Source organism: Calidris pugnax, unplaced genomic scaffold, assembly GCF_001431845.1.
Source record: "Calidris pugnax isolate Ruff unplaced genomic scaffold, ASM143184v1 scaffold171, whole genome shotgun sequence".
NCBI classification, from domain to species: domain Eukaryota; kingdom Metazoa; phylum Chordata; class Aves; order Charadriiformes; family Scolopacidae; genus Calidris; species Calidris pugnax.
The window spans coordinates 3,786,180-3,804,682 of record NW_015091064.1 but is presented as its reverse complement, the minus strand read 5'-3'; the positions used below and the strand labels follow the sequence as shown (position 1 = coordinate 3,804,682).

At 38.7% G+C, this 18,503-nt stretch overlaps 1 protein-coding gene across 1 annotated transcript in view; it reads left to right on the top strand.

Moving 5' to 3' along the window:
- Positions 1-17,563, top strand: part of MBOAT2 (membrane bound O-acyltransferase domain containing 2) — an 82,088-nt gene extending 64,525 nt beyond the window's left edge. The window contains exons 9-13 of the mRNA XM_014956743.1: positions 1,127-1,230; positions 1,574-1,638; positions 7,350-7,482; positions 10,116-10,267; positions 10,851-17,563. Coding sequence (XP_014812229.1) covers positions 1,127-1,230; positions 1,574-1,638; positions 7,350-7,482; positions 10,116-10,267; positions 10,851-11,073 — 677 coding nt within the window. The 3' untranslated portion in view covers positions 11,074-17,563. The remainder of the gene's footprint in view (positions 1-1,126; positions 1,231-1,573; positions 1,639-7,349; positions 7,483-10,115; positions 10,268-10,850) is intronic.
- The last annotated feature ends 940 nt before the right edge of the window (positions 17,564-18,503 follow it).

Genomic DNA, 18,503 nt, shown 5'->3' with positions numbered 1-18,503 from the left:
TATCACTATTACATAAAGTAAATTCTTTTAAATATGGTAATACAAACTGAGCAATTTCTCTTGCCTTGCTAGCTGACAGGTGACAATCTAATGACAATGCTTTAGATGAGTTCTGAGCTAACAGAGAAGGCTCATGTCCTGTAACTAGACCTAGATCTGCATTGCTTCTGCAGAGCCTTTTGCCTACCTGCTTCCAATCCCTCAGGATGCCTCTGAGCTGGGAGAGGAGCTGGCATTCTTCTCCCCACGGTCACTGATTTATCCACTGAAGTGGGTGCACGGTTGGGTTCACGTGTCATGGGTGTGTTGTCCATGTTTGGGCGCAAACAACCAAATGCCTGGCTCAGCAGAGGCAATATTAGGAAAAAAACCCCTCATTTCCCTCTAAGTGGCCATCCTAATTAGAGAAGCACTTCTGAGGAGGCTTTAGTGTCTGAGCTAACAGAGCTGAGGCAAAGGTGATGACTCCAAGGGACCAGCGCTGAGATCCCTTGTACTTTCCTACTTAGTCCAGACGATGGTACCAGCTGTTTCTCCTAGAGAAAAACACTGTTTGCTTTGAACTGTCCGACCTTTGATGTGCATCGTAAACACTTGGTTTTCAGAAGCGTTGTTAGCAGTGGCCTTGTGCCATTAGTGGAAATCTGACAAACTCTGTCTGGCTCAGTAAATTGCCGTTTGCTCCCATTAGGTTGGCAGTTGCCTTAAACGTGGCTGCTGCTGCGGAACGGAGACCAATGACTCAACCCGAGTGCTGAGCTGCCAGCTCAGACCCTTACAGCCACACACTGCTGCTGGTCGTGGTGCATCTCGCTGAATTTGGTTTTTCTGTCAAATTGCTCAAGCAAGACTTAAATTGGTGGTGGGAGAGAGGGGACACATCTGCACTGTGCCGTCGACAGTGCTACCTTTCCTTCTTTTGCTGTTGTACAAGCTTTTCTAATTCAAAGCCCATGTGTCACTTGGATTATTTTCTGGTTGTTCACGTGTCTAATACAGCGATAAATCAATAAATATGTAGCCTTTAAAATGTGATAAATATTTTGAACAAACTGCAGGTTGTGTGGTGCACAATTTGTAATACAGGCAGTTGATAATTCACTTGTTTGTTTTTGTTTCATTGCAGCAGATGCAATTAATAATGCAGCCGGGTTTGGTTTTAGAGGCTATGACAAAAATGGAGTTACACGTTGGGATTTAATATCAAATCTGAGAATCCAGCAAATAGAGGTTTGTTCATGGCTCTTTCAAATAAAATACGTGCCCATGTGAGTAGTTGCTTGTCATTTCAGTAACTCTTCCTATGTTTTGTTCCTCGAGACAGTGAATGTACTCTAAGTCAGAAACAACGTGTTCACAGCATCAGGAAAGGATGGAAAATAAAGTCTGTTTTGAATATGTTCTACTTGTCAGCTGACTTCCCAAATATTTTGTGGTTATAAGTAGTTCAGTAAATACATTATTCAACTCACCACAAATTAGGGGCTTTTTAAATAATTTATATGTTAGAATTCAGAAATATTTTGTAACATTTTACAACTATGGAAATAATTAGTTTGTTTTTACTTTGCAGTTTTCCACAAGTTTCAAGATGTTTCTTGATAACTGGAATATCCAAACAGCTCTTTGGCTTAAAAGGTATTAATTTCTTGAAGGAAAGCTTTTCTCCAGTGAAGTTTCTTAGAGAAATATGTATTTGAAGATAATTTAACATTTAAAGCTAAACCCCCCTAAATAGTACGGTTGTTTAGCAACTGCATGGGACATTCCTCTTGTAATATTTGAATTAAAGCTGCTGAATGTAGCACTTCTCTCTGTGTAAAGTATCAGGTAATGATAGAAAGTGTTTTTGTTTTTTTTCTCTGGTCACAGGGAACTTAGAAGTATTAGCCTGTGGAGGTGTCTCGTTTCTTTCCCTCCGAACATTCAAAGCAGCACGTGTTGCTGTGAGCAGTAGGCAAAATGCACATCTTTGGTGGCTACCCTGTGGAAAAGGCTATTTTTTTAAACTATATTTTTAAAAAAATTTTTTAGTCACATAGTGATACACAAACCTGCATACGTTCTGTGAGAGAGCTTTCTGCACTCCTCCTGTGCTGAGTGTGTGGCTAATATCAAACCCTACAAGTTGCTAGCCAAAAAAACCACCTTACAAATGAATATCCCTCAGATGCGCTTTTTCCCTTGTCTGGGGAACAGGTGTAGTGCCCAGTGAACTAAATCACTGCTTTTACTACTACTTTGTTGGAACTAGAAAGTAAAAAATTGTTCTTGAGTAGTGCATGGCTGTTGTTGCCCTTCTCCCAGTCTCTGGGATGGTCTCCCACCCCATAGATGATCTTTTATGAACAGGTGTGAGTTTAAGAGAGACCCTCATCTTGGGATGGCTCAGAGAACTTTATCCCTTATTCTAGGATGGCATCAGGATGTTGCTTCCATCAAATTTCTTTGTAGTGTATCCTTCCATAATTTCTTCCCTAAATATTTTTCTGACCCAGTTTAAAACAGACATTGAAATTTTTGTGATTATTCTAGTTGGCTCAATAGACAATAGAATCTACTGCTAGGGCAGTCATTATAGAAGAATTGCATGCTTGCAGGTATTGAAATGTATCATTTAATATAGCAAATAAGCTGTTTAAAAATGCATTTTAATTTAGTTTGGGAACAGAAGTTTATCAGTATTAAAACTTAATAGGAGAAGGTTGCGTTCCAACAAACTTTCAAAGCTCCTAAATTGAATGATGTTAAACGAAAAGTCCTTTTGGTGGAGAGCAGTACCATTTCTGCCAGGAATTGAAAAATAGTGCAAATCAATTGTTCAGGGTGACATGAAAAGATGATGTGAAGAAAAATTAAAGCATCTCCTCTAATAAATATTCTTAAAAAAATTAAGTCCAATTTAAGAATGATCAATTGCTCTTAAATTTTTAAGAACAAGTGTAGAGGAATCTGAGGGTAGTCTAAATACATGTTGATTTCGCCACAGTGGAAGGGTGGATGTTTTCTTAAAGATTTGTTGCAAGTAAATTATTTTAATGATTATATGAGGCATAAATATTGGTCCAGGTATATATTATATTACCAATAATTGTATTAGCTGCAATGCTTGACTAGAGGACAAGCTCATGTATTGCTTTAAGCACCCACTTTTATATTTATGGAAGCATCTAAAATCTTAGGCGTTTTTCTCCATGAGCTACAGAAATATCAGATGTCAGCGTTAATTCTGTTCTCTTCAGGGGAGTACGTTCTAGTGGCAGGGACACCTCCCACCAGAGCAGGTTGCTCAAAGCCCCATCCAGCCTGGCCTTGAACAGTTCCAGGGATGGGGCATCCACAACTTCCCCAGGAGACTGGCACTTCCCCAGTGCCTCACCACCTTATATTTTCCTAATATCTAACCTAAATCTACCCTCTTCCAGTATGAAGCCATTACCCCTCGTCCCATAACTACATGCCCTTGTAAAAAGTCCCTCTCCAGCTTCACTGTAGGTGCCCTTCAGGTACTGGAAAGCTGCTATAAGGTTTCCCCAGAGCCTTCTCTTCTTCAAGCTGAACAACCCCACTGCTCTCAGCCTGTATTCATAGGGGAGGGGTTCCAGCCCTTTGATCATCTTGGTGGTCCTTCTCTGGACTTGCTCCAACAGGTCCATGTCCTCCTTATGTTGAGGGCCCCAGAGCTGGAGGCGGTGCTCCATGTGGGGGCTCACGAGAGCAGAGTAGAGGGACCGAATCGCCTCCCTCATCCTGCTGGCTGTGCTTTTTTTGATGCAGCTCAGGGTATGGTTGGCGTTCTGGGCTATGAGTGCACATTGCTGGCTCATGTCCAGCTTTTCATCCACCAACACCCCAAGTCCTTCTCAGGGCTGCTCTCAATCCATTCTCCATCCAGCCTGTAATTCTTCATGGAATTGCACCAACCCAGGTGCATGACCTTGCACTTGGCCTTGTTGAACTTCAGGAGGTTCACATGGGCCCACTTCTCAAGCCCGTCCAGGTCCCTCTGGATGGCATCCCATCCCTCCAGTGTGTCGACCAGACCACACAGCTTGGTGTCGTCAGCAAATTTGCTGAGGGTGCACTCAATCCCACTGTCCATGTCACCAACAAAGATGTTAAAATGTTCCAGTCCCAATGCCGACATCCGAAGATCATAAAGTTGTTTAATAAACACTTAATGTAGATCACAAAATACAGCAGTACAAAGGCATTACTGTCACAGGCATGCAAGTTAAAGTAGATATTTACATAGCAGCATATATCAACAATATATATCATGGTAATGTTTCCTGACTGGGGAAGCTGTTATGTTCCTCCTCAGCCTGTTCCTTTTTTTTTTTTTCCAAAGAAAACATCCAATTCTTTTTCCTTTGGTCACGTTTGTGAAACATTTGTGGTTCTTGTTGCTCTCTTCTGGCTTCTTTCCAAACTTCCTGTCATCTTGCAGTGGATGTAGTACTTCTGCTGAGACCTCCAGGGTCTTCCCCTGGCTTGGTAGAGGCGGAGTCGAATGCTTTCAGTGGACTCATTACCTTTCTTTAAATAACTCTTGCTAATACATCACCGTATTACATCTGTCTGTTTTCCAGCAGCAATCTCATGTTGATTCAGGCTCAGCTGATGCTCAGTGTTTCATGACGTTGATTCATACTCACGCTCAGCTGCCCTTCAGTAATGTTAAATGGACGGGTACTGGTTTGTATCTTCCACTTCTTTTAGATGTTTTAGACCTTGGACTTCAACTTCTCGATTTCAGAACATGATTTGAGTGTCAAGATAATTTTGGGTTCTAGTGCTCTATCTGTTAAGAAATAATGCCAATCTCTTCATTTCCCCTACCCTGCACCCTCTCAAAAACAGGAAGGGAAGGCAGGATGCAAAAATACCCCTCTCAGTCTCCCACCCAAGCTAGTAATCAAAGTATAGAACCCCAGAGATGGGGAGAACCTTGCTGAACAGCCAGTGCATCTTCCCACTTCTAGAACAAATCGTAGATAATCTGAACCACCCATATTTGAATAGATTTTCTCAGCCTATTGTGATGACAGTATTTTGTGGGTTTGTTTTTAGGAACGCCAAGTGAGGCATTTCAACATGATTTATTGTTGACAAATCCATAGAGGATTTTTTAAGCTTACTTTTAACTCTTTGAAGCCTGATGATTTATTTTCTGGTGTATATCTTATCTGACTTGCATTGGTATAGATGAAATTTGATTTGTTAATTTAGGTAGTTTTGTTAGCACCTGAATGCTTTGCAGAGAAAAATCTGCTTACCTAAAGTAGTTTAAACCAAATAGGGATTTAAGCCATTTATCAAATTATTAACAAGACATGATTAACCACCAGTCTGTGAAATACACACTCAGCATTAATATCAGTAGTAGAACAGATGATGTTTTCTAAGTGCTTAGTGTTGTGACTTAATAGACAAATTTCTAAACACTCTTTTGGAACTAATCCCAAAGAGTTTAAAAAGCACATGTGGTTCCATGCAAACCGTGCCTCTGCTCCCAAGGACACGTGGGTTACAGAAACACACCTCCTTTGGGAAGTGTGGGCCCCCTGCCCACATATGTAGCCTGTGGGAGGTGTGGGTGCTCCAGCTCTATGTGAACCTGCTGATTGACACGCCAATTAGGAAAGCATGTAATGAGTTCACGTGCAAGCAGCTATGAGGGCTGAGGTCCTGCTCCCTGTGGATTGCACATTGCAGTGACAGTCCCCTGGCTGGATGCAGGCTGCTCCGTGTCTACCAGGGAGGATCCTCTGTCTTGGCCGAGAGGGAGGTCTTGACGCTAGTGGGGCGACTCCTGGCAGTGTCAGACCAGGTTGTGATGACTAGTATTTTGCTCCAAGATGTCTCCCTGACTCCAAATTTTCCCAGTGCTTTTCAACTTTCTAGGCTGACACCACCTTCGTTTCAGAAGTCTCTTTGAAATTCCCTGGTTACTGTTCAGTCTGGCCACTGTTGCTTTCCTCTTTAAGGTGATCTGTTACTGCAAATGTCCTCAGAGAGTTCTGTGTATTACGCCTGGGTGCACCCTGCCCTGCTTCCACCCCTGCTCTCATCTTAATGGGCATTGTTAACGAAGCCCGTTGGCAAGGGGAGGGGGCTCTGCTGGTACCCCGCACTGAAGAGCTCATGAGAGAAAACTTACCACATCTATTTGACTGGAATAAACTAAATTAGCAAAATACTTTTTTGATCTTTCCCTATTCAGATCCTGCCTTTTTTTACTTCTGCTCTTTACCATCGACTGTATCATTTGGTCTCAGCAATCTTTGGTGTATATAGAAGTTGTAGTAAAGCAGTTACATTAGTAGTGAGTGTTTCAGCCCTCTGTATCATTAGCTTGTCTTCCTCTTTGAATTCTCTTCTCTGTTACTTGCAATGTGTTTATAAAACCTTTATACATATTGGTGTCTATGGCCCTTTTTAGTTAAAACTCATTTTTGTATGTTAGCCTTAGATTTGTGTTCATGCATACTTGTGCTGTGTATTTTTGCTTCATCTTAGTGTGCATCTGTTTCCATATTTCCTATTGCTTTTGGTTTTCAGATCATTAAAGACCTTAAAGAACTCTTGATGAAGCCATATCAGGACCTTCCCATGTTTCCTCTCATTCTTCCACATCATGATGGTTTGTCACTCTGTCATTTAATGTTGTCTTCTAGAAACTACTTTTCTTGGATTCGAGTCCCCTTCTTTCTAGAATTCCTTACTGCAGGACTTTGCCTAATAATTCAAAGTCTCAAATTTCAAATAGCAGAGTTCAGCACTGTCCTTATTTGATGTTCTCGCACCCCTAGAGTCATTAGTTACAATTTCTTCATCATGCTCACTTAATTGCCATACACAGACACATTTTCAACTATAGTCTCTCTGTTACTCTAAATTGAAGGTAGTTGCTACTTTTTTCTGTCTCGGATAAGCAGCTTTCACCTCATGAAAAATGTGTAACTGACTCATCGCAAGAGTTTGTGGGATAGTCTGTGCCTTTCAGTTTAACTTTTCAAGCACATTCTTAGATATCTTGAGATCCCTTGTTAACACCAACACCTGTCTTTGGATGCTTCTGTGTCACTTCACTCTAGAGAAGTACCGTATGTGATGGCACTGAGCATAGGTTAGCACTGGGGGGTTAAATTAAGAGCTGTGGATAGCTGTAACTATTTCCTGTAAGTCATAGTATAGTGGCAACATTATTAAATAATGGTAAGCTGCAGTTGCATTGCAAATGCTGGGTTGGAAATGAAACTGACAAAAGTATAAATGCTAACTGGGTAGATTGTTGGTGATCCCTGTCTCATGTTATTTATGTTGAATTGTCTTTGATTTGCTAGAGTGTGCTACGAGCGAGCCACCTTCAGCCCAACGATCCAAACCTTCATCCTCTCTGCCATCTGGCATGGAGTTTACCCAGGATATTATTTAACGTTTCTAACAGGAGTACTAATGACACTAGCAGCAAGAGCTGTAAGTACCAACCAAGCATCTTCTTAAACAATAGGCAGTTCTGTAAAAGAAAATTGATCATGTTCTGTAGCCCAAGATGTGATTTAGAGTTGACACACAAACAGTCTGACAGTTTTTTGTTTACTTTTTTAGTTATGAGAGCAGTGGGAATGATTATTGATAAGGAGGGAGTTGGCCAATAAAGCAAGCGAGACTCTACACAGCCTATAACATCTTTATGGCATATCTTTTGTGGAAGGCCTTCCTCTGTATTAGCTGATCCTGTGTTACCATGCCATGCTAAACAAGAGGGTGTTACCTAAGACCATTTTAAAAACAACTTCATCACTGATTATCACTAGCTAAAAATTTGGGGGGCAGTCAGTGCCATGTATTTATTGCGTCTGTCCCCCTCCCTAATTTCTGCCCAGTACTGTTGTGGAGATGGTAACTAAAGAATGCTCCCCGTTGACCAGCAGACACACAGCACTATTACTACTCCAAATTGGCCAGCCGGAAGTGCAGTCACACTAACAAGCTTTTACAGCTGCTGTCAGAACCGCGTGGCAAATCTGCTGAGAAATCTCTCAGTCCTGCTTGAGAAAGCTGAGGAAGAACAGAGGCAGGTTTAGCAGTTACTCAGGGGGAACGAGGAACAAAAGAAAATGAGCCGTCAACTCAGAGCAGCGTAAGGAACTGCTGTTCTGTCAAAAGAACCAGGACAATGAGAAATGAAGCAGACTGAGCTTTGTTGCTGTAATAGCTAGGAGAAGGTGGTACTTCAGATTTAGATTGTTACTAACAGTAATAAAACAGATGCTCCTCTTTCTTCACAAAGATGTGGGTATAGTCCTTGTTTGACAGAACTGACTCCTTTCTTTACAATAGGTATAGCTCCCTTCTCCTTTCCAGACTGTGTCACAGTGAACTTTTGACATTTATCACATTTCTCAGCCAGGGACTGGTGCAAAAGCCAAAGATCAGGGACAGTTCCCAGGTAAAAGTTGTGTTCTCTCAGTAAGGTGAGTCCCGTAAATCGGAGCGCTCACTGCACTTTGGGCTTTGCTAATGAGCTGTGTTGTATTCACATTTCATATGTATCAATCAATAGGCTATGAAATAAAAATATTGTTAGTTTCTTTATGAATAGTTACTTAATATTAACTGATAAGATATGTTAGAGGTGCTTTAGCATGTTTATTATTTAACTCTACTAGCCTTTATTAAGACTGCAAAGTTTGGCAGCTGTGGCCCACACTGTCTTCTCCTGTCATGTCTAAGCATGTATTCAACTCGTTTTACTTCCTTTAATCATGACACAATTCATAATTGGGTGTTTACTAGGGGCAGTTATAGATTTATCTTGGAAGTTGTCATTCAAGTCCTAAATTGCTAGATTTCTATACAAGAAGTTCTGTGAAACCACCTGGGCAGTTATAGATTTATCTTGGAAGTTGTCCTTCAAGTCCTAAATTGCTAGATTTCTACGCAAGAAGTTTGTGAAACCTCCACCAAGTTTTACAGAACTCAGGAACAAGTCATTGCATGTGGCTATAGGAGAAAAGTGGGGGGAGATGGCAGCCACTGGGATGAAGGGTAGATGGCTGGAATGACTTGTTTTATGTCACTTGACTAAGCAAAAGCGGAATGTGATACTACAGGGGAATTGGGGTATTAAGGATAAGAGAGGTAAAAAAGGGTTTTAATGTAAAGAGTAAAATAGGCACAAGTTAGCCCTCCACGTGTTCTGGAGAAGCAGGAGTTGTAAGGGAACTGAAAGATGAGGAAGCTGAACTGTCCTGTGGTGTGTAGCTTTTTGGAGAGGACTACCTCAGTGTGGGTGACTGGAAGGTGGCAAAGGCGATACCAAGCTACACCAAGGCTGAATGGAGCCTGTCGTGGCTTGTCAGCAAGTAAGAGTGTGAGCAAGCATGACAGGTCAGTCGGAGGACCCAGGGGAGAAGATCTACTGGTGTTTTTAATTATAGATTTGTAAAACTGAACCCAAACCTGTGTGGGGTTTGGACTTTTTAAAATACCTTTGGTATTCCATTGTTTGAACAGAGTTTTACAAACAAAAGAAAATTCAGCATAGAGAACTGAGTCCTTTGATAACAGTCCTGCTTCATAGTAGTTGTTGTTAAGATTCCTGAAATATCTTACGGAACCTGGTGCTTTGTGTATTCTGATTTATACACTTCTTGTCTGAAAATACATCTTACTAGCAAGTATATGAAAACGGCTTACCATATAGAAGCTTTCAAACAGAAGTGTTCTGGTTTTCGTTTCCTCCAACACTCTATATTTACAGAAGAGCTTGACAAAACAGAATGTCTGCCTCAATCAGACAAGTAGTCAGAGAAGTAGTCCAACATCACATCGGGTTTAGAGGGGGATTAATTTACTTAAATTCTGCTTTAGTTTTTAAATACTTTAATTCCCTTGCTGGTTGAAGCACACTGTCCTAAAAAGCAGGGAACTTGAACTGATTCCTGTTAAAGTTGATGGGTATTTTGAATAGTTCAAAGACACTTGACCAAACTGTAGTGTTGAAATACATCCTATGAATTTTGTGGAAGTGCAGCAAACTCCGCACAGTAAGATAGCTCTCAAAGTTTATTCCTAAGCTAACTTACTGTCATCTGCTTTTTCAGATAAGAAACAACATCAGACACTATTTTGTTGAATCTCCTGCTGTTAAACTATGTTATGATATCGTAACATGGATGGCAACTCAAGTAGCAATAAGTTACACAGTGGTGCCATTTGTACTGCTCTCCGTAAAACCCTCTCTCACCTTTTACAGGTAAGCACGTTCTACCTCTTCCCTTTTGCTTGTCTTTAACTTGGCATAGAAGTATTTTTCTGTGGCGTAAAATTTCTGAGACTATTTTAGTGATAATTATAAGACCTATTTGTTACCTGGGCAAACTGTATTTCTATTCTAGTGCTTGAATATAGTTCTGTATGAGAAACCATAAAGGGATCTTATTTTCCTATCGAAATAGACTTCTTTTTCCTGGGGCAGGGGAAAAAAAAAAAAAACAAAACCCAAAACCAGAGGGTATCTTTGAGTTTACTATATGCAATTGAACTATTTTGTAGCAAGACTAGATAATGACTTGCCCAAAGTAACATTTGTGAAAAATAGTTGAAAGCAGACTTCTCTTCATGTTACATCTGTTACAGCACTGAGTACTCTAGGGGAAGACTTCATTTCTAATTTCCCCTTTATTACTTCTCTTAAAAATGAAAAATTAATGTTTTCCTGACTTAAAAGTCTGATGTGCAAGGTACTGTATGTGAGTAGGTTTTGACAGTTTATTCCTTAAGCATCCTGTAAGAGTGGACAGAGTTTTACTGAATTCTTCTTTTTGTTTGTTTTTTAGCTCCTGCTATTTCTGTCTCCATATTGCCAGCATCCTGGTGTTGTTGGTATTTCCATTGAAAAGAACTCAAAAAGGAAGTAAAAAGCATGAAAGCATCCAGCCCGTGTGGTCCAAAAAACTAGAAGAAGAAAATCTTTTGCAAAAGAACAGTTATTCCACAACAAATAATAGTTTCAGTCAGAAAGAAGAAGTAACCTGCAGATATCAAGCATTAAAACAGTGATTGAGGAAATACTATGATGAATATATTTTGTATGTTTTCAGAAACCCATTTTTAGCACCTTTTAAAGGGGTTTGTATTTGTTTGCAAAGATGTTTAGTAAGAAAAGAATGCATTACCTAGGAAAATCACATACAATAGCAAGACTGGAAACAAAACAAATTAACCCCTCCCATGCCATGTCCCTGTGGGTCACGCCTTATCTGAAGATATTACCATTATTTCAATGGGCACTCAGGACTTGCAACGTATGTCCATAGGGTCATATGTGTGCCCTTTGCTGAATGTACGTTGTGTATCCCAAGGCACTGATGGGGTGGAATCAAATTGTGTCAATCTAGGATTAACAAATGGAAATTAACTTTTCCAAATGAATGACTTGCCTTAAACCCTCTATTTACTGAAATATTGTTTCTAAGTGGGTGTTTTCAAGTTTGATTTTATGTGGAAAGCATATTTATAGCATATGCTATTATATATTTGAAAGAAGATAAAACTAGGAAATGCAAAGTCATTAGAAGGCTTTTGATTCTTTAAAAGGGAATTGCAATAAGCATCTCAGTATTTGGAGGGTTTTCTTAAAGTATCTCAAACTATTACAGTACATTACGGAACTGTAAACATTACTGATGCCAAATTGTAGTTAGGTTTCTTTAATAAAGATTATAATTACACATAGCCCTTCTGAATGGATTAAAAAAAATAAACAACCAACCAGAAGGATCACCTTTTTCAGGGCTTAATAGCTCTAATCTAGGTTTCTTTTACTTTAAAGTACCTAAAACAATTAATAAAAACACTGCCAAGTGGGCTTTGCAGCTAGAGAAGGAAAGGCAGCCATAGGACACAGAAGACAATGTGAAAGCACTAGGATGTCAATGAAAGTGTGGGTTTTACCCTTAAATATCAGAAATACTTGTTCTAGAATAGAACTGTTTTACCAAAAATGATTTTTAATGCTTAAAGCTGTTTTGAGTTTTCAGGCATACAGTGGTTAGTTGATGATGCTTTCAGTACAAAATAGCAAATTCACCTTGAGCTCCAATGCACAGGTAGTCAAACAAGAAATGACTATCACAGCCAGTTTCTGTGTGCTTGATCATTGATGGCCCTTTATCCAAAGAAGTATATGAATTTGAGGGAAACCTTTTTCTTTAAACTAGAATTTTAGACGCAAAATTCATGTCGTATTTGTGGGTAACATAAAGAAAGAAATCCTTCTGACTGAACTATGGAAGTGTGTCGAGGGAATAATGCAGTGATTTTTATCTATTCCAGACCATTTATTGTGATGATGGTCCCTGCTAGAGTACTACTGTTAAAGGGCTATGTTTTAATTGCTTATATTCTGTATTTTCTTATAATTTTTTTAAGTAAACACAAACTGTTTATCCACGTGGGGTTTTTTTTAGCTTTAAAACTGACACAAAATACTACTGGAGAAAAATAATGCAGCTTGTTGATTAATAACCTACAAATGAATGAGAAAAATTTTGTCATAATATTTTGAACCTTATATTTTTCATCAAATATCTGGCACTAGTGGGGTGAATATTCTTAGTACCAGAAGTGTGATGAAGGTCCTCAGCTTTGGGGATCCTACCGTGCAAAGATAGTCACAGTACTGCTGGTTTGCTCTTAAAGAACCAGATCCCAAGTCAGGTCAGAGTTGTTTCCTTGCTGTGATAGTTCTGTCTCTGGCCTTTGGCTCTTTGCTGAAAACTCCATGAGGATAATGTACCTTTTCCATATACGTAGGTTAGCATTAATTAAGCTACAGTTAAAATGGGGGAACTAAATATGGAATGAGAGTGGATGAGCCTGTTTAGATGAGTTGTTTCAGTGACGGCTGTTTTATCTTTAAAAGAAAATAATCTGACTTCTAAATCCTTACTTTGATTCCCCAAGTAGGCCTCCCCTTCCATGGGTTTGTGGTTGTCATAGGTCTCTCTGAAACGGCATTATGGTTTTTTCTGTTGTTTATGAGTAAGGACACACTAGTTTCTTCATGTTTGATTATCCTCCATAGATACAGAATCAGAAAAGACATTTTTCCACTTCCTGTACTTGAAGGGACATTTGCATAAAATAACGTAGAGAATTGCACGCTTCTGGGTGGGTGAGTAGAGTTAGGGTTGATTCTTTCAGCTTTTGTTCCTGTTGAACTTAAGTTCATCTTGTCGGTGCCATCTACGTATCTACCCAACCAAGCACTTTTGGATGCCAGTGCAACATCTGATGTGCCATTTTTCCTCTTCATGTTTTGCTACTCTTCTTTTCTTGTTTTGCATGCGGGCCCGTGTGTGCGATGAAGGCTTACTGATCCTTCATTCTGGAATATAAAAAGAGGTGTAAGCACTCCCAGAAAATAAAGAGGTTTAGGATAGGAAAGGCTGGTTCTTCAGTGTGAGGGAATTCACAAGTACGGTTTTGTTCAGAACTTTTTATATGGGGAAGTTAAAACAGCTTAGAAAATACATACGTGCTTCAGTTGGGCACAGGTTTCAAAACTGGATGTGGCTGCTGTCTGTGTGCAATACAATTATTTTTTCTTCATGATCTGAACCCCTTAAATATTGCAATACAAGAAAATCATGACAATTGGTTCTGCACAGAATTTAGTTTTAAGTGTAGTGTCCTAGAATTTGCCCTTTAAATGTCATTGCTGAATATGAAAGTACTCTGAACCACAATCTGCTCTGTGGAAAGAGGTTTTATGTTTTAATTGCAGCACTCCAAGATTTTTAGAGAAAAAAAAAAAACAACCCTCAAGTTTTTAGTCAGCCTGGGGTTTTGTTGTTGTTGTTGCTTTCCCTGTGCTTTACTAGTTGCCTGCCTTGCTATCACACTGGATCCTTTCCATCCATTTGGTCAGAAAGTCAAGAGCAGCCAGTCCCAAGGCTTTAGATAACTTTCAGGTGTTACACACATCATTTTATAATACTGAATTTGACAGGATGGCGGTGATTTACTATTGCTCTTGCTGAGAAAAATAGTAGAAAGTAAATTTCCTAGAAATATTTTGGGTGTGAAGGAAGCATGGGTTTAAGTCTTCTTTCTCTTATTAACTAATGAATATCCAAAAAGTAAAACTGTTTTCTGTATTGCAGATCAGCACGTTATGAGAAGTAAATACAACATATCATTCAGAATTTTATGGTGCTTTGCAGATATTCACCTATTGTGAACAATTCATTTAGGCACTTAATGAATTCATGATAATTAGTAAATGTAGTCACCCTGATAGTAACTATTTGCTTGCTTAACCTTTTTTTTTTTTTTTTTTAAGCTTCATGATTCTGTATCAATGAAAGAGATCTGTATTTAAGGAGTACTTTCAGCGGTGCCTACTACTGTTGTAATGGGGAAGGCTTGGTTAGCTTTACAGTTACAGATACGCCCTTCTTATTCAGGAAGCTTATTCTTCCATGGCCCTTCCTTAAGTTGACGTGTAGACAAGATTTCAGTAATAGGTGACGTTTTAGAATACATTACCCTGTACAAATATTGGTATGCATTTCAGTATGCTCTTGATAACAGATCACATTTTAGTGAGAAGACTTTGAGGAGATCTTTGTATATCCCCTGCTCTACACTGACTTGTGGTATGAGTTTTACCAGTATAGTATATTATTTATTGGAAGAATTTTACACTTAAAGAACTTGTTCTGCTTCTCCTATGGGAACAAGTAATGTGAATATAGATGCTATGCTTGTATGACAGGATGCACACTAGGAGTTGTGCCTCTGTTGATGGTGTTGATTTGTGGTTAAACATCCTCTGATGCAGAGGAGACCTTCATAAGATCCTCACCACCTGTCAAATTCATATCAAGAGTAATTTTAACAGAGCCTGGATTTTTCTCTCAGAAGCTTTGCAAACAAATTGTTGACAATTTGTTTAAATACAGGGTCAAATGTGTCCTCACATTTGCCTGCAAATGTTTCACTGTTGCTTACATGTAAACTTGTACATGCTCAACTTTATAAGTTGGCCTTGAATGATAAAGAAATTTAAAAGCACAAGTTACAAGAATTTAGGCTTTCATTTCCCTTAAGTCTTTCACTTTGTAATTCTCTTTGAATTCTGAAATCAGGTTTGAGAGTTTTTTGTTTTCAATGAAAATTTGGAAGTATTGCCATTTATGTTGAAAAGTGATCAGTGTTAGAAAAACAGATGGAAATAAATTTAAGGATTTAAATATGATGCAGACTCTATGTATAAAAAAATATACATTGGTTCTGTGCTGATTCATGAGAAGATTTCATTACATGATTAACCATTATGTATTTAAGTCCAGTAATACTCAGAATAGCACTTGGGAGTATTTTTTAATTTCCTGTTAAAAAGTCAATTGGCTATAAGTCCTTAAACAAGTATTTAAATGCGATGCTGAGTAAGAATCTAAGCAGATGCTGTAGTGAATTGAGCCTGCTCATTAGATTACCAGATCTGGATCTAAGCTTGTTGGCGCTGTCGGTCTTGGTCCTTGTCACAGTCGTGGTGGAAAAGCTCGTGGTGAAGCAGTCTCTCATAAGAACAGGTCCCATCAGTGGGGAAGAGAGTTTGCCACAGGGTCTCTGGGGGTATCTAACCCTACATCCAGAGCTTGGCAGAGGGTCTACTTGCTTGCAACCCAGGCTGCTCTATGCTCACTCTGCCTGGATTTTAGATGTGTTTGCTGTTTTAACCTAGATATTTTGCAAATACCATGAAATTCAGGCATCCACAAAGTCACCCTGCAAGGTTACAACTGCAAATATTGCAACAGTTGCAACAGTTTATGGTCAAAACTAAATGAAAAAAAAAAAGTACTTAATTTCTTAAAAACTTGTTTTGAGGTGAGCTTGTTGTATGTTTTTTACAAAACCTAACCACTAACTGTAACAATTTTCATCCCATTAAATATTTAAAACATTATTTTGCTCACTTTAGGTATATAAATGTGCAAAAGTAAATTTTGCCACTTCATTTTCTTCTGTGCATTAGCTGTGTGTCCAGTGACATTGGCCTGGTTTTGGTTTTAGACATTTTTAGATTGTCTAAATCCATGTACATATCCATATAAACATTGTGTAAACTTTATGAACTGACAAACTGTAGTTACATGTAGTGTGCATAAATATACTTAAAATAGGCCATATCAATATTTACACGCGACTAGTGTTGAGCCGTCCAGTTGTACGTGACCTGTGCTGAAGGCTTGTTGGGCTCCATTCTCAAGAGTACAGAGCTTTCTGCTTCCTAAAGTGGAAATAGAATCTGTTGGTTAGACTTTAAGTGGAAAGTAAAGAGCTTCTTTCGCTCTGTTGCAAAACCAACCCTTACAGGATATTCTGCTGCAGGTTATGAATACAAAACTTGACTTCAGATACATGACTGGAATCTGCGTTAGGGCCACTTTTGGAGGAAACTTTTTATATTAATAGTGACTCAGTCCAGCACCTTATTCCAAACCAACCTCTTGGCAAAAGACCTCTGCACAATCCTCTTCCTTCCTTTCATTCTCTGAGGGAGGAATACCCCAAGCTGAATTTTCATTTAGGTTTCACTACAGTATGTCATACGAACAAGTAGCTGTGGTCCATGCTGTAGTTGGGTGAGGCTTCCAAACTGGGAAGATGTTACCTGAAACAAAATAAGAGAGGAACAGGGTGCCTAGAGACAGGTAATCAGAAGAGCGCGACACTACGTATTAAAGGTGCAACAATCTTTTGTCACAATAAGTTAAGCAGTATTTGCCTACGCATATTTTGCCTTTCTATGTGTTTATCAGTTCTCTTTACATCTTTTCTTTGTACCTTCTTTTGTCCAGTGGTGTTGACTATTTCTATGAAGAATCTGCTGATGTGTCTTACTGTGACAAAGGTGTCAAAATGATAAAATAGTAATTAGGTAGTTACTCTTAAATCCCAGACCTCAGATGTGTTCTAGATCAGTTAGAAGAGAACATTTGAAATGTATTGAATGAAAAATAGTGTAAGATGGGTAAATATAGCATTATTCAAAGATGTTGTAATAAGTTATTCGATTTAAGAATTTAAAACATGGAACTTTGTTCTTTCCTGCCTTGGTTACACATTCAAGGGAATAGTTTTACCTCAATGCAGAAGTAGTTACGCCTCCGACTACCCATATGTTTAAGGTGAGAAGACACCCCTAAAAGTGGATAGCTACAGTATTCCTAAATTTGCCTTTCCTGGTTCAGAATATAATGCATTGTCGGTGAATTTCATTTTTATTATTCCAAAATATATATTTTTTAAAAAGTGTTATTTTTCAACAGATCCATAAACTAAGTGTTGGTGTATGGTAAAATGCAAATACCACTGTTAGTTACACTGTGATTGTGATATTTTAATAATTACTTATTTCTAATTTGTCTCAGCAGTGCTGCAGAAGCAGCATGCTGTTATGTTTTAAAGGTGTTTTTAACTTGCCTATAAATGTTTTTTTCTAATTTGTGTCTTTAAATCTGATTAAACTGTAGTTTAAAAAAAAGTGAGCTTGTTTTTGTAAATTCTTTGGTGTCTGTCTGTCTTTAATGAGCACTAAAGAACAACATTATTTTAATGTGGTTTCTTCTTTCCTGTATAGATTACTAAACGCTACAACACATGCGCTTACACTGTTATTTGGAATATTATATTTCAAAATTGCTTTTATCCCATTTGTTCTCTATAGCTTTTATAGAAATGTATTTATATAATCATTTTCCAGTAGAGCTGGTAAGTAGCATCTCAAGTGTAGTGTCTTGTTACTTGGGAAAGGTACTTTAAAATATCCACCTCAAACATGAATATGATGACTTGGGTGTTTTTAGCTTGATACATTGAAACAACATAACTAACAAATCAAAATCAATGTTTTGAACAAGCTGCTTATTTAATTGATGATTTCAAAGAAGCAGGACTGAATGTGCACCCCATATACACGTTTTTTTGCTTTTTGAAACTCAGCTATAGGCCTCTGCTATGAAAGTTTCTGTTGGCTGGTGACAGTAAAGCAGGCTGAGACACCTTGACCTACAGGTTCTGTTCCATGTGCATTTAAATTGTTATAGAAAAGATGTTACACATCACTACTAAACAGGGGCTGTTTCCATCACTTCCTGTCTCATACGCAACCGTTTCCTCTCTTCTCTTGGATCTGGTATTAATTCTGCCTCAGTACAAACTTCGTAAAGCCAGTGTAACTTCTTTGACCTCTTTACAAAGATCTTTGTGCAAATGGTCCCACCGTAGAGGAATACTGGAATGTACGTGTTGGGCTCCTGAAAGGCCCTACTGTATTAATGGTATTTTTAAGCCTTGTGTGTTTAGAATTCTTTTTTAGCAAGCTGTATCGTGGGAGATAAAAATACTTGCCATTTCAACATAAAGGACTACAGATGCCATTTTTGAAGCTCTGGTGATGTTTGTCCTTTCAGCCA